Genomic DNA, 16,889 nt, shown 5'->3' with positions numbered 1-16,889 from the left:
GTGTAGAGTTACATTCAAGCTATTCTATGAAAAACTTTTAAATATATAATTATAGTGATCAAAGGTGAGTTTTAAGAGATACAATGCACTACAGGGGGACTTTAAGCCCTTTTTGAGCTGAGACAAAGCCTTGGTGAGTGATGAAGACTGCAGATAGCGCTGTGTGTGTATGTGTGTGTGATTGTTTATGCTGTTGTGTTTGTGTCGCAGGGTTCAGCAGGAGCAGCTGGCTGCCATCTTCAAACTGCTCCGAGAAAACCAGGACACATTCGGAGAGATGACGGAGGGAGACATGGAGGAACAGCTCAAACTTTACTCTCTTTAGTCTGAACACACACACACACAGTTTCATATAGGACAGAATATGGGCTTGTCACACTGCACTTGCCCCTGAGTAAACATCTGTAACACTCATGTTCTGTTTAAATTGACACTTTTAAACTTAGGGTCACAGACGCTCCAGCTGTGTCGAAGTAATAATGTGAGTTGAGGGCTAAGCGGTGGTTTGCAAAACTTTCAACCGGAAGATGATAGTGTGAAAAGTTCAGCTTGATCTCCTGACTTTATCCAAACATGATCACGGTTTAAAACACTTTCTGTATGAGACGCAGGTTCTGCTCAGCTGACATGGCCGTGAGACCACTGCTTTTTTTATTCATATTTCTCGTATTTTAGTGCATGAATGGGAAATGTGAATAGTCTGCATTGGCATTCTGGTTTTTATTTTGGTGTTGATAATAATTAATGCTTCATAATCATTCAAATCTATTATATAGAATGCAAATGGAATATTCTTACTATTATGTTGCAATTTCTAAGTAGATTATTATAACTTGTTTGTTCATATTTACTTGAATATATATATACATATTAAAATAGTATTTGTTGTTCTTGTAATTTCCCTCAGTTATTGAGATTGTTCTCTTGTAACCGTGTTGGGGAAAGTTATTTTAAAGTGCATTACAATATTGCGTCCAATACAAGCGCAAGAAACGCTCAAGAGGGTTCGGTTCTGCACTATTTAGAAAATGGAAGTGGGAGTATCTGGTATAGAGAAACTGGAGAGAGAGGGAGGTTTTGTTTTAGATTATTTCTGCATGTTTGATGTTTTAAAGAGATTTGCCCATAGGTGTGTGTTTTTAATCAATCACAGTCCGTGTTGTGCAAGAAAACAAGTGAGTGTCTCCACCTAAAGACTGTCCCCCTGATACTTGTTCAGGCATGTCTTGACTTGTCTAGGCTTGTTCAAGCTTTAATAAAGTTATACATAAAGATACCCCCATGGGGGACTCCCTTAAAAAGTCACTAATTGTGTTACTTTTATCGAAAGTAATGTGTTACATATGTGTAGTACTTTTATTCTCCTGGGCTGGGCTTGCTTGTTTGCTTTTTAACCCTTGTGTTATGTTGGAATTCTGTGTACTCCCCTTATGGTCCGGGTCAAATTGACCCTAATTGGATCAATACAATTCCTCAAAAATCACACTATGAAAAACAACAAAGATTCAGGTACAAACTGTAAACTTTTAATATCAACATTTGTCAAATATTCCAAAAAATATATATCTGAAGATATGATTTAATGAAAATGTTTTTTAACCATTTTTTAAAACGGTTTTGTTTTGACAAAATTTGAATATACATTATATTTATATATATTTGCATATACATTTTTTTTAACTTTTTTAACTTTTTTTTTTTTGCTTAGAACATCATAACTGAACAATTAATCAATTAATCTGAGCTCATTTTTCCTGCTGTCTATGTCGAAGTCTCAAGATATTTCAGATATCTTGAATATATAAATGAGAGCTTATTTTACTATCTGTGTCTGTCAAAGATTTTCATTTGTAATTTGCAATTAATTCTGAACACCATGATTTAGCTTTTTCAAGTGTGTTTGGTTTGGGTTAGAGCACTTTTAGATACACTTACACTTTAGAACTGGAGTTGATGCCCTGACATACATAAAATAAATGTTTTTATTTTGTGTCTGTACAGTTGCTTTTGAATAGCTGCCTATGGTGGTCAAATTGACCTGCGAACATCACAAACGTAATAGTAATTTTGTTTGTATATGTCAAAAAAAAAAAAAAACACCAGTATGTTGAAACTTTGCATGCATGTTCATGATGATAAATGTGAAAAAGTCACAAAATATCAAGAAAAAAAAAAAGGTTTAATATTATTTCAGGTAGCTTGAAAAAATAAATGATAGGTAATTTTTACCATCTGTGGCTGACAAAATATTTTTCTGTATTGAAATAAGTGTGGAAAACCTAATTTTTTAGCTTCATAAGGTAGTAAAAAAATAAAATAACAAAATATAACCAAGAAATGTTATTATTTTGGGTCCGTACAGTTGCCTTAGACTATTAAAATAATCAAATTGACCCACGAACATCACGAAAGTACCAGTAATTTTGTTTGTATATGTAAAAAAATGAAACTTTGCATGCATGTTCATGATGATAAATGAGAAAAAGTCACAAAATATCAAGAAAAAAAACATAGGTTAACCAGTATTTCCAACAACTAGAAAATCTAAACGGGTCAAATTGACCCGCAACATAACACAAGGGTTAATATAAAAACAGTGCTATTTTTGGCCAATGTAAAGGCTATTTCACACCAAAAGTGAAGGGTGAAGGAAATGCTATTTCACACCTGTACAGTAGAGGGCGCCACTCCAACAAATCGTTCAGCGGTGCTGCTGTTCTGGATCGCAGGAGAAGAAAGGTCAGCACTCTTACTTCAGCAATAAACAAAAAAAAAATGGGATTTATTTTTGCTAATTAGCTTATTGGTATGGTTTAATTGGATCATCAAAGGTCAGCAGCAAAGACATTGCTTAATAAAGTGAGATTAAATACATAAAGTATATTCTTATTTTTTAACATTTTAATTGCAGGTTCAAGTAATCTTTTTTATTCCTTTTGAGGAATACTGGATCAGTTTTAGTGCAAGTGAGATGAGTAAATTCATTCTCACATTAGTCTAGAACTACAATACCCATCACGTTTACACAGCGGCAGCGCATGCCATTGCAACTCGCTTAAAAGTAATGTGTTACTTTTCTCATTGCTTGAAAAAAGTAATCCGATTACATAACTCGCGTTACATAATGTGTTACCCCAACACTGCTCATAACCACTCTTCTCGGTAAGATGTAACAAACTAAAGATAGTAAATAAATGTACAACCAAGAGTATTAGTTTTTATTGAACATATGTTATTTACTGTAGACTACGGGATTCATCATGTGAGAGTGAACAGAGTGGAGACAAAGAACCATTCTAGAGTTCACACTTACAAATAATTAGTTAAAGAGTAGCCTAAGCATATTGTCCCAGGAGAGGTCTGCGAGTACCCCCGAATCCCTGGCTGGGATAACAATTATGAATTTGTTGATAAGACATCATTTAGCATGGGCAGATATCAGCGTTTGCAAAAGCCCTGGGGCCAGTTATCTCCAAGGGCCCCCCTCCCCCACACACCCCCATTTTAATTCCTGTTCTTTCCCTTAGTGGCGCATTCGTGATAAAAAGTGGAAGTTATGACGACGTGAATATTTAAACCCTTATCACTCTTGAGGTGTCAAATCCTGTCACAGTTTCATAATGAAATTAAGATATTTTTAAACTTTCTAAAGTAAAAGCTTGAGGGAAAATAATGAGTCAATGCCTTTGCATTCTCTCGCAAAAAAAAAAAAAAAAAAAAAAAAAAAAAAAAATGCGTTCCCCGAGAAACTTTGCATTTGGACACAAAAAGCATTGCCAAATAATTTTCCCTCCCATCTAATTTTTTCAACTTTAAAATATAGCCTACAAAATTGTCTTGCCCCCGGACATCCAGACATCCCTAGTATAGAGACTGTGGTCCACATAAAAAATAATAATAATAATTAAAAAAATTTTTTTTTGAATATAAAACATAGTCACACAAAATCCTGTGGGACACAGTGGGCAAATACATTTTTAATTGAATTAGAATTAATTGAATTAAATTAAATTAAATTAAAATTAAGTTAAGTTGGGGGGGAGGGGAGGGGGGGGGGGGGCTTCCAAGAGCTATGGCTATGGGACCCATTTTTCAAGCATAAATAAACATTTGTTTTCATTGTTGATGGGTTTTCTGAAACAGACTGGATAACAGCCAGCATTAAATTATTATGAAACGGTTGAATTACCCGAGAGTAATTCAGTGTTTAGCGCTTTTGGTAGGACCCCCACTGTGCGGTTCGTTGGAAAACCCCCCACCTCTTGCCCCGTGTGCCTTGAAACGCCCACATTTTGGGTGGATGGTTTAAAAACATTTGTTGCGGGAGAAGAGCAGCACACCTCAACGCGTTTACCATCGCCTGAACACCGACCCATCGCGCACTACTGCGACCTAACTACCATCGCTGAAATGGGGGCCAACTTAAACGGTATGCATCGTTTATTTTGAACATAAGTTAGTCAGACATAGGCCAATTAATCTATGAAAAAATATAAGATTGACGTGGCTTTCACATGCAATTTAACGTCAACATTCGAAATCGAATTGGAATTCGATCCGCTGTTTTAATACACAATATTCTAAACAAGATGTTTTATTCTCATTACCCAGTTGACGGAGCTCGTCCTCTAATCGGCGAAGACAGTACAACTATTGGTAAGTAGCCTAATTTAGACCTACACATTTGCTTTTCTCGTAGCTTGTGTTAGAAACATCCTCTCATCTCTCTCTGTCTCATTCTCCGTGTGTTGACGCTGTCTCACTAAACAATGTGAGGCAACACGTGGTAAATAGTATTGAGATGTTTTGTTGTTGGTTAAAAAAGAAGCAAAAACAGCGTTTGGTCAAGAAAAGTAGGCTAGCTATCCAAACGAGGCAGTGAAAACCAAAGACTCTAATAAAAAGCTTTAAAGTTAAATAGTGAAACCGACGGATAAAAATAAATGACAAACCTAATTTCGACTGATCTAACTTAATGCCATACGTTACAATGATCAATTACAACGATATGTGGAAAGAATTTAAAGAAATTAACTTACAAGCATGAATACATTCTTGATATCAGCAATTAAATTTTTACTAGTTAAAAATGTAATTCTTTATATCAATGATGACGTAATAACTCGCTGAAATACGAGTTCTTGATGTCAATTAAATTTCAACTAGTAAAAACTATAATACTTGATATCTGTAATTTTCACTAGTGAAATATCATCATAAACTGCCATTTAAATTCAGTTGTTGATATCAAGATTTTATTTCTTATTAGTTGAAATTCACATTTCAGAAACACACAATGCTTAGAAAAATCATATTTTTTTATATCACTAACTACTTACTAGTAAAAATATAAATTCCTGATATCAAGAATTAAATTTTCACTCTTTATATCTAAATGTATTTCAACATGTTACATTTGTTATTTCTGATATCAATAATGAGAGTAATTTCAGATATCTAAAATGGCTTTCAATCACATTGCCGATATCATAAATTAACATTGTCACTAGTAACAAAGTGATTACTGAAATCAAAAATAAAGGTTTTTACTAGTAAGAATTGTATTTCTGATTATGTGAAATTGGAATTTCAACAAAGTAGGAAATCAATTCTTTGATATCAACAACTGAGTTTGACTGGGGGCTTATGGTGATATTTAACGAGTGAGAATTATAGTTTTGAGTTGATATTTAATTCTTGATATCAAAAATTGCCATTGTTACTAGCTAGTAGAAATGTAAATCCTGATATCAAGAATTCAATTCCTGGGAATGAATGAAAGTCAAAACGGCTTGCCATACATGCTACAAATAATCGCGTTTTGAAAATTTACACCTAAAGTGCCAAAGCGATGTCTTTATCTAAACATGGATGAGAAATATCCAAATGGGGGGCATCTAACACACACACGAGAAGTAGATAGACCATTGTTTACGACATCATTCAGGACAATTCATGCTGTGCTAGAAGACGTCTGGTGAAGAGTCTCTGGCTCTTTGAAGTCAATGATCCTTCACTCCAACTGTTTTACACCTAACGCCTGATCAAATGTGCTTTATGTTGTGGGGGAAGGGATCTAAAACAGAGATTGTGAGGGGGGAAAGAGTAAAATGACGTAAACCTATGGCAAGCCGTTTTAGCTTAAATTGTACCCAGCGTTAGCCTACTCGTCGTATGCATTTTTATTAGTAAGAATTCAATTTGAGAGCTCTACAATTCAGTTCTTACTAGTAGCAATTACAATTAGAGAGCTCTCTTATTCAATTATTACTAGTAAAAATTACAATTAGAGCGCTCTCTTATTCAATTATTACTAGTAAAAATTACAATTAGAGAGCTCTCTTTTTCAATTATTACTAGTAAAAATTACAATTAGAGCGCTCTCTTATTCAATTATTACTAGTAAAAATTACAATTAGAGAGCTCTCTTATTCAATTATTACTAGTAAAAATTACAATTAGAGAGCTCTCTTTTTCAATTATTACTAGTAAAAATCACAATTAGAGAGCTCTCTTTTTCAATTATTACTAGTAAAAATTACAATTAGAGAGCTCTCTTTTTCAATGGACCACTTGCACTGAACTCCATGACGCACTTACGTTTGGAAACAATACATATCACTTATTTCCGGTTATGTTTACTTTCAATGTGGTCAATGAGTTGAACAAACACCACCTAAAATGGGTGTCTGCGATAAGATTTAAAAATGTGGACATTTTTATTGACAGAAAAGGGGTTTTTCTGATGTTTACTGTGTGCAGAATTTTCCAAACTCATCGGAACATGAAGTTTTAATCCAAACCAAGCCAATCTGAGAAAGCTGCGGCTGTTAAAAATAGCATTATTTCACCACAGGGTGTCAGTGTTCGTCTACACTAGTGACCTCGACGCTGAAGTGTGTGAAAACCATAGACTGTAAAAAAAAAAAAAAAAACACTGTGAAAACAGATGAATAACATCAGTACGAACCACGAACATTTATTTATTTGGATTAAATATTTTAATCATTCTGTGTCATTTTTCAATGTCAATCTTTTTTTACTATTTACATGTTCATGCCTAAAATGCTTAATTAATATTCAAAGAAGTTGACTGTCATTTTCCTCTACGCTGTGTGCGTTACTGTTGAAGATTAATTAAATAGCCTAGCCTATTTAACATCGTTACAGGCACCTCGCGAGCATTCATTCATTCAACTATTTTTAAAAGACTGTAATAAAGCACCAATGCACACAAGCAATCCTTTTTATTAGTCAAATTCATTAAAAATGTAAACTAAACAGGTATAAGTAGGCTAAGAGAAAAACACTGTTAATGAGAAGACATATAGGACTGCTGCAGGTTAGTGGATACATAGCCTATTTATTATTCAGAATGAACAGTTGGAAAGAAAGTATATTTATAGGAACATTTCAGCAGCCTCAAGATAATTAATACAGAGATCATTATTCATTGTTTTAATCAATTGGCATCTATAAAACGTAGTGATAATCTGCATTCTCATGTAGGGGAGCGCGGGGCACAACCTAACGCGGGGTTAGTTGTAACACGCTTGTTTTAAATACTTCCGCACATGCTTGGATGACGGAACTTTGTTTATTTACTAGTTGCCATATCAACACTAAATAGAAAAAAAAAATCCGCCAAAATTATTTTCTTTTTGGAAGATATCCATAGACATTTATTAAACCATAGCAAAAGTAAATTTCTTACTTAAGTTAATTTTTCATCTCTATTTTTTGTGTTTATTTAAAATAAGACAAATCGGATATTATTTTAATCTCTAAGATGTTATTTAACAGTTGAGATAATTATTGAATGTTTCGCTAACTAGCAGAAGACACTAGCAGGGTTTAAATCCCAGTTGTGCAGGCGGGGCATGTTGTAACACTGTGTTACAATGTGCCCCTATTAGAAATATGCTATTATATTCTATACTTTTATTAATTTTATTGAGAAAACGTGAGAAAAAGGTGAATAAAGACTGAGAGTCAATGTCCAGAAATTACTAATTATTTATTTGTTTTGAACTATGTTGTATAGCTGTGTTTTCCTGTGTTCGTAGTCAAAACTCAAAAATGAGTTTCTATTTAATTATTAAAAATTGCCATTATTTTATATGAAAAAGTTTTTTAATTGTATTTTATTTAGAAAATATTTTAGTTTGTTTTGTATATTTTTTTATTAGATCAGATAACATTTTAAGCTGCCATATGTCATGTTACAATGTGCCCCACACATGTTACAATGTACCCCACCTATGGGGCATGTTGTCACATTTCACTTCCATTCTTTCGGGGTATATCAAGAAAAAAGTATATACTGTATTAATAAAACAAAAACACATAATTGTACTAGACATGTGGGAAATTAATGTGGGGAAAAATAAATACTCTGAACCATAAGTAGATTTGCACAAACTGAGAAAGTCAAAAAGCGTTAGGTTGTGCCCCGCTCTCCCCTATGTATGTGCGCTGAACGCTCTAACCGGAAACTCCCGATATGTAATAAGTAGAGCGCGGAAGTAGTTGTGCAAGTAGCCCATTATTACTAGTAAAAATTACAATTAGAGAGCTCTTTAATTCAATTATTACTAGTAGCAATTCCAATTAGAGAGCTATACAAATGAATTTTTACTAGTCATATGTCTCCATTGACTTCCATTCATTTTTAATTATGGAAATCTACAACTGAATTGTTACTAGTAAGAATTCCAATTAGAGAGCTCTCTATTTCAATTGTTACTGCTAAGAATGCAATTGCAGAGCTCTTTAATTCAATTACAGAGCTCTGCAATTATACATATCTTTAATTCGTTTTTTACTAGTAAAAATTAAATGAGAGCTCTCTAATTGTAATTGTTATTAGTAATAATTGAATAAGAGAGCTCTCTAATTGTAATTGCTACTAGTAATAATTGAATTGTAGAGCTCTCAAATTTAATTCTTACTAGTAAAAATGCAATTACGACGAGTAACGCTGGGTACAATTTAAGCTAAAACGGCTTGCCGTATAAACCTTTAATTATACTCAAAAACAACCAGCTTTATATTATCTTGTTTCACTTGGGTGTATAGAAGAATGTGTCTGTGCTCAAATACATGCAGTTTTGTATGTGAAGCCCTGTGACACGCACAAAAAAAAATGCAATACATCAAAGATATTCTTCTCTATAAGAATGTCTAAAAATACACAAGATGTTGTTTTAACAAACAGGGATGGTGTTTCTAAATTACATAATTGGGGGAAAAAATGGAGTGGCATATAAAACTATTGTTTTGCATTTATAATTGAGGTCCACTATATCTCTTACCTGCTGTATCCAGGCTGCACATGAAAGAAAATATCTCTCTGAGCTTTCGTGTCTTAATCTTTCTGCATGTCTATGTACCGGCCCTGATCATCATAACATAGCCTATACTTAGCAATGGACGCTTTTGAAACACCGCTTCGTGAAGCTTCACAACATTTGCAAACTTACAAAGTTATGTGAATTCTGTTTCGTTAAGTCATAAAGGCTTTGAAATTTGAATGGTTTTCCACTAGGGGGCGATGATCCCACGAACAAGTGCCTACAGAACAGAAGTGCTCAAAAATAGTTTAAAGGGGGCCAGATTATATGTTGTGTAATAACATTAATAACATTAAGTCTAAACAATAATCCATAGCAGATAGATAAGTGGGCATATCGCAGTTAATCAGAACAGTTGTCGCCCAATTCCGAGATTTAAGTCCGTGGTGACCTTCCAGGGTCCAAGAATGGCGTCTTGATCACAAAACCAGTCACATGTCGGACGGGTATATTTGTGGCAATAGCCAACAATACATTGTATGGGTCAAAATTATCAATTTTTCTTTCATGCCAAAAATCATTAGGATATTAAGTAAAGATCACGTTCCATGAAGATATTTTGTAAATTTCCTATATAAAACATGTATTTTTGTGAGTGAATGCAGCACAATCGCCAACATAAATGGACAACTTTAAAGGAGATTTTCTCAATGTTTCGATTTTTTCTGCACCCTCAGATTCCAGATCTTCAAATAGTTGAATCTCGGCCAAATATTGTCATATCCTAACAAACCATACATCAATGGAAAGCTTATTTATTCAGCTTTCATATGATGTATAAATCTCAATTTAAAAAAAAATGTCCCATGTGACTGGTTTTGTGGTCCAGGGTCACATTATGTTGTATGTCACAGAGTTCAGAACCTGCAAAGAATATCAAACGCACACACATAACCCTGACGAACAACAGTTCTCTTCAAGGCTGAAGAAGGCCTGAGCTCATTATCAGAAGAGCAGCACACCATAACAGACTGATAACATATTTCACTCCGTAGGAAAGCAGGAACGACAAAAATCCTCTTTACTCCCTAGAGAAAAGCACATGAGGAAGTTCACTTAATGAAAGTAAGGTAAAAAATTATGTACACGTTGACCTTCTAACTTATACAAGTCAAGTAAGACAGATATATAGATGCAGATATATGGATATATAATCTTCTCGCCACTCTCTGAATCCCAAGAGAATCATCATCAAAAGGGCCCTTGCGTGCGAACACAACCTAGAAAAAGAAAATGTTTAAACACTTACAGAAACCATATGGAAATGATTATGATACATGCATATATGTGATTATTGAATTTTTAATAAGAATAAAGTAATCATTCAAGAGAATATATATATATATATATATATATATATATACATGTTTAACTTGAAGAGGCAAGGGATTCTGACCCCAACCCTTCAATATAAATCACTGAATTTTTTAATAATGAAATGTGATTTTTTTTTTCAATTGAAATATTCATTGCTTAAATATTTTATATTTATATATATATAATATTTTAGATATTTTTGCAAACAAAAAAAGTGTGATTTGTTTCAAAGACATTTCTTATTAGCTTACTTCCAAATCTATTCATGTTGATACTAGCATTTCACATACTAATCGTGATTTAACTAAAAACAGTTCATTTAGATATTGCTGCATGAGGCTCATTTTAGCTTTCATGACAGCAATTTGGTGATAAGAAAGATGTAAGTGCATAAAAGATTAATCTTCTCTTTAAGATGGGCAACACAACAGTGCTATAGTGGCCTTAAATGGTGTTTGTTTGTTTTTTCTCCTGACAGTGATCAGCTACACAAGATCATCAAATTACATATATGATACTATTTTAACACTATAGTATTTTAGTGTTTAGGACATTTTGTAGGACGGCCCCTCCATGCGGTTTGTCAGAACGTGAGCCCTGCTTCTTTAAACTGCTCAAGATGTAATTGATATAAGGTTGCTGATTTTTAACCAGCTTTGTAATGTGACTGTTGGTGGTATCTGTAAATTAACAATGTGTATTCAAATTTCTTCGTGTTAACTGCATCCAGATATCCCTGTTTGTTTTCACAATGCCATCGTTTAAAAAAGTCTGTGATGCCATTTTGCATAATTTGCATTTTGACGGCTCCAGGGCTTTTATGAACTTTCATTTTTGATTTCCCGCTCACGGAAAGGTTCAACAGAGGGGTGGGACGCCACAGCCCTCTTTCTCTGTTTCCTCTAGTCACGTAGCACCAACTTCAAAATCACGTTTCTACTGCATAGAGACAGCCATGTTTTATTAAAAGCCCATCTTTACCAGCAGTGAATTCGCTTTTTTAAACACTGGAGATCAACTAATGTTACCATCGCCTGAACAAAGACTTGTCTTACTACCATGACCTGTAAATAACCAACACTAAAATAACTGCCATCGTTTACAGTGTATAAATCATTTGTTTAAACATCAGTTAAAATTGGAGTTTGACGGCTTTCTGGAACAAATATTAGCTCCTTTCACACCGAAATCCCAGTAAATTACTGTAAAATTACCTGAATGACTTTTGTGGTAAATACACAAATGTGCTTTTCACCCAAGCAACTGCGTTTCGTCTTTTTACCGGTAAGTTACCAATCGCACATCGGTACCAAAATACCGGCAAACTCTGTGATGTCAATCATTGGAAATGGCCTTTAAATGCTCCATTTTCTTCATCCATCTGGGCGAGAAGTGCTTCAGGCCCTGTTTACTCCTGGTATTAAGATGTGTTTTGATCGATCGGATCACAAGTGGATGACGCTAAATACAGGTGTAAATGGGGGTTAAAACATTTTGAGCTTGTCCACTTTTGACCACTTTCAGAGGTAGTCAAAAATGTATTTGACCGGATTGCTTTTGTCATGTGGTCGAATGCTTTCAAACAGCCACAAAACACCGTCTTCTCTCCGCCTACTGACATAATGAGTAAACAATATGGGAAGAGCGCTAGCCAGACGGGATTTAAACTTTGTTATCTGACGACCCGAGTTCGGTTTGAAGATGAAAAATGTACCAAGCACAATGTTCTCTCATCATTCCTGATTTCTAACACACACTCACCATGTTCGGCTGGTCTTGCGGCTGTCAGAGCAGAAACGAAAGCTCATGTTCTCCGTGTGTTTTTCAGTTGTCTCCATTTAGGGATGCACCGATATAAAAATTTTGTCCGATACCGGTAACCGATAATTCTTTACGTTTGAAAGCCGATAACCGATATATTGGCTGATCAATCTAAATCCAAATTTTTATATAATTTTTTGAGAGCCTGATTACAAAAACAAAAGTCTCACCATTAAAATCCATGTCCCAAGCACACAATTATAATGTTCTCATTATAATGTTATGTAGCCTATATGACAGACTTGCACTGCACATGTTGAACTGAACTGGATTTTCCTTTTTTGAAGTGATTCCAATCATATTTCAAGCAGTTCAAAAACATCACGGCAAACAGTGCACATCTGAAGTGTCTCAGCTGAAGGAAATCATCCATTATTTATCGGCTTTAATATATCGACCAAATTTTTTTATCGGGCTAATAATGATAACATTAAAAATGAACATATATCGACCGATATATCGTGCATTCCTATATGAAACGTAAATTTATTACTGGTATTTATGTCCTGTTCACGCATTCTCTTAACCAGTAAAGACTGCATGTGTGAAAGGGGCCATTGGAAGAATTGTGTTCTTTGTTTTCTTTTAAGCCCTTTTTAATAGGCTACACAACATGCTAAACGAGGGCTGTTTCTGTTTTCAGAGCCTCGTCTTCTAACAGGCGGCGAAGAGGACACAACTCAAGGTAAGCTTGTCACGCCACCAGATGTCCCCGGGTTGTGTGTAACTGAAAAAGCAGCCGCCCCGAATAACCTCAAAACCGAGGTATCGGTACCTTTGAGTGGCGATAACAGCGGGTCCACACCCTGTGACGGAGGTGTAGCTGTGACGCAACGGGATTCACCACAGGCTACAACAGCCCCAAATCTTGGGCCCAAGTCCAACGGGACCTCGACATCTGGAGAAAAGCGGAAGAGGGAATCAGAAAACCCCTCTGGGATTCCAGTCAAACGTCGTTTGAAACTATCGGAGGACACAGAGAAAGAAAGTATGTATTAATAATCCGAATGCAGCATCTCTAACCATCGTGTACTTTGATTCAATTGTATATTTTATTGTTTCACAGGCGTACAAGATTACGATGCGAGATGCGCCGAGCTATGGATCAATGGAGAAATTGCCGCTTGCGAAGGTTATGAATTATCTCAAGCCATCAGCAACGGCAGACGCCAATACTTGCTCAGACAAGCAGTCAATGCTGTTCGACGCAATAACAGTTCTTCGGCTCAGCCGGTCACCCAGAAGACGGACGGGCCACAAACCGCAATAACCGCCTGTTTTCAAGAGTTCATCAAGGTTTTCCGTCAGACTGAGGTGTTGCGGAGAGCGGATTTCGCAGAGTTGATCAATTTAGTTCGTGGAATGCAAAGGGATTTCAGATTGTTGTCAAATGAAATCCATAACATTCGTAAGGATCAAAGACAGATGTTAGAGGCACTCTCTCTTATGTCGGAAAGATTGAATGTCATTCAAATGTATGTGACAGACACGCACAAAACAATGACTGGCAAAAAATGATGTGTCCGTTTATACTGATTTGTGCTTAAAGGTCCTTTTACACTGGACGCGATTTTGACGCACGAATAATTCGCACAATGGTTTTATTTTTTGATCAGCTGTTTGTGTAATGAGTGCTTCCACACCGAACGCGAATGTGCTGCGGCGAAAAAACAACTTTTATTTTTTCCGCTTCGATGTCAATTTTATTTTATTTTACTTTTGCAGCGACAGAAAAAGCTTCAGCTAATCACATACTACAAGGACAACGATTTGAAAGACAATGTGTGGCGTAGCATTGCCAACCAACTCGGTTATCACGACTGTGAGTATGTTGTGTGATAGTTTTAGTCGTTGCATAGTCCTGTGTAGGCTAAACTACATTTGGGATAGAAAGCTAACACTATTATCGTCAAAGATAGACAGAGACCGTGTTTACTTTGAAATTGTAACAAAATGTAGTGAGACTATTTAGGGCTGATTTTAGTATCTATACATTCTTTGTGTGATAGGCCTATCTACAGTTCTACAGGCCTATCTGTAGTTGAAGACGCAAAAAAAAACTGTGGAAAAACCTCAGGGACACCTATGTGAGAAAAAGGAGAGAGGACAAGGAAACTAAAAGTGGACATTAGCATACTCCCCTTCAGACTCTCTGTTCTTTAAGATTGGGTGCACCCAAAACCTTCTTTTCTGTCTTTTAAAGAAAATGAAAAGCTTGTTTTCACTGGATGATGATGATGAAGTGTCCATGTTTTCTCAACTGTCGGCGCGAAAGTTTTGGTATGTTGAAGCTCTGAACGTCACGGCTGATGTGAATGGTTTTGACGTGAACTATTCGCACACAAACTATTCGCTTTTTCGTTTCGCTTTTTCGTTACGCATCCGGTGTGAAAGGGCCTTGAGCCTGTTGTTATTGCTGGTTCTCAGTGTTATATTGTAATCACGAGTGATTTTTATGGCGCCCACGCTTGTTCATAAGATCATGCATGTGTGTGTTATGAATGTAGTTTTTAAATAAATCACTTCAAAATGGCTGCTAAAAGATGTTGCGCTGATTTACATGACAGCCAGACAGATACTGAGCAGGGCACTGAACATATACTTTATTTCGGACCTGGTTACTTCCCTGACTGCCTCCGATTGGTTCATGCAGTGGGAAGGCTGCAACCTGATTGGTCCCCAAGTCTAAAGCCCATCCCTACACTATAGGTGGTTTTGTAATGGGGTGTTTCAATTTATGAGTAAATTAAGTCTGCGGTTAACATAACTTGACATGTTCTACACACACCCATGGCGAAAATGCGAATTTTGAAGCGGTTATGTTTATTTTGAAAACGTATGTTTCTAATAAGTAACTAGATAACGCAGTTTGGGTTGTGTGTGTGCAGTGTACATTGTAGAACAAAATAGGCTATTGTCAAAATATCGTCATGTTATATTTACCACAGACCTTATTTTTACTCATAAATAAAAAAAAAAACATGATAAAACCAATAAGAAAATTGAAAAAGTGACGTGACGTAATGTGAAGGCATTATAGGTGTGAAACGTATCCTAAAGTGGCCAAATACTGAGATGCTCACTTACTGAAAAGCTCCAAAAAATGCATTGACTACAGAAAAGTGTCAATTCCAGTTTAGGAAAATGATTATTTGTGCTGTGTGTATAGTACAGAAGTCTTGCTTGTTGTCCTGCAGAGTTGAGCTTCAACTACGGTTGGCTGCATCCACGTAAGGATGCATATCTTATCGCCACGTCATCAAGCACTGCCGAAGGCTGTCGCATTTTGAAGGATCCTTTGTCTGCATTTAACTCCACTTTTAGACTTTTGCTGCGTCCGAAATCGGTTAATCTTTTGAGTAGGTACTTATTTTGAAGAAGTAATTACTTCACGACCATTAAAAAAGTGTGTTCTATGTAGTACACTGCAAAAAATGCTTTTCTTACTTAGTATTTTTGTCTTGTTTCCAGTCCAAATAGCAAAAAATTCTTAAATCAAGATGCATTTACTAAAGTAGTAAAAGGCCATAAGATATTATGTCTTGTTTTCTGGGGAAATAAATTAAAAAATTAAGTGAGTTGTTGCTTAAAAAAAAAGCTAAATTATCTGCCAATGGGGTAAGAATAATTATCTTGTTTCTGTTTGAATTAAGGTTATTTTTCTTACCCCACTGACAGATCATTTAGCTTTTTTTAAGCAACAGCTCACTTAATTTTGATTAATTTCCCCAGAAAACAAGACAAAAATACTAAGTAAGAAAAGCATTTTTTGCAGTGTATGAATGTAATACAGATGTACTACATTCTCCATGTTGTCCGTATCATGTGACACTTCACTGCATTCATAAATCCTCTCCTGTGGCCTCATGGGAAAGTAAAGTGTCCATCGTATGCGCACTTCAGAATCACACCAGAAGTAGGTCATCCGGGAACTTTTTGCCTCTTTTATGAGTACTGTGAATTCAGACACACTTTTTTTTGTCACAAACTCTTTTTCACCTACTATCTAGTAGGGAAGTATGCGATTTCAGATGCAGCCATAAACTTGTGGACTTCCCTAAGCACTTCCCCCTCGGCTGAATCCCCGCCACCATTTCGAAGTGTGTTCAACTTCATCAAGTGGACGAGGGAAGTACATTTGGACAGACTCTCGACCCCGCGATTTTGACTGAGGGAGTGAGTCTGCTCAACATGTACACTTCAGTCAGATCCATAGACCACAATGCACCATGATTGTGATGTATTTTGATACTATTTCAGGCTTCATCCGGAATCTGATACTTCCCTTTATAGTAGGCGAAAAACAGTATGTGAGAAGAGTAGTTTATCTGAAATTACACTCATACTGCACACATTCATACTGTACTTTTCTATGTATTTAATTACTTATTCAGAATA

At 35.6% G+C, this 16,889-nt stretch overlaps 2 protein-coding genes across 3 annotated transcripts in view; both read left to right on the top strand.

Moving 5' to 3' along the window:
* Window positions 1–2,077, top strand: part of LOC307160288 (uncharacterized protein) — a 46,848-nt gene extending 44,771 nt beyond the window's left edge. The window contains exon 5 of the mRNA XM_079874256.1: window positions 211–2,077. Within this exon, the coding sequence (XP_079730382.1) occupies window positions 211–325 (115 nt within the window). The 3' untranslated portion in view covers window positions 326–2,077. The remainder of the gene's footprint in view (window positions 1–210) is intronic.
* Window positions 2,078–4,305: 2,228 nt separating this feature from the next.
* LOC307170934 (uncharacterized protein) lies at window positions 4,306–15,029 on the top strand. Of its 2 annotated transcripts, XM_079892255.1 has the most exons (5): window positions 4,306–4,429; window positions 4,612–4,656; window positions 13,135–13,479; window positions 13,558–14,030; window positions 14,886–15,023. In XM_079892255.1, the coding sequence occupies exons 1-4, from the start codon at window positions 4,411–4,413 to the stop codon at window positions 14,007–14,009; spliced, it is 861 nt and encodes a 286-aa protein (XP_079748381.1). In that variant the 5' UTR covers window positions 4,306–4,410; the 3' UTR covers window positions 14,010–14,030; window positions 14,886–15,023. The 2 variants fall into 2 exon arrangements, with proteins under 2 accessions (XP_079748381.1, XP_079748380.1); XM_079892254.1 differs by having other exon boundaries at window positions 13,558–15,029.
* Window positions 15,030–16,889: the final 1,860 nt, after the last annotated feature.

The sequence above is a fragment of the Squalius cephalus genome (genome assembly GCF_949319135.1).
Source record: "Squalius cephalus genome assembly, chromosome: 1".
Classification (NCBI taxonomy): Eukaryota; Metazoa; Chordata; class Actinopteri; order Cypriniformes; family Leuciscidae; genus Squalius; species Squalius cephalus.
This window is presented reverse-complemented; position numbering and strand designations above follow the sequence as displayed.

What these genes read in the sequence shown, in the direction of transcription:
- LOC307170934 (XM_079892254.1), top strand. An exon ending in CGAAGACAGTACAACTATTG is followed by an intron (nt 4,657 to 13,134) that starts GTAAGTAGCCTA and finishes TTCTGTTTTCAG; the next exon opens with AGCCTCGTCTTCTAACAGGC. An exon ending in GGAGGACACAGAGAAAGAAA is followed by an intron (nt 13,480 to 13,557) that starts GTATGTATTAAT and finishes ATTGTTTCACAG; the next exon opens with GCGTACAAGATTACGATGCG.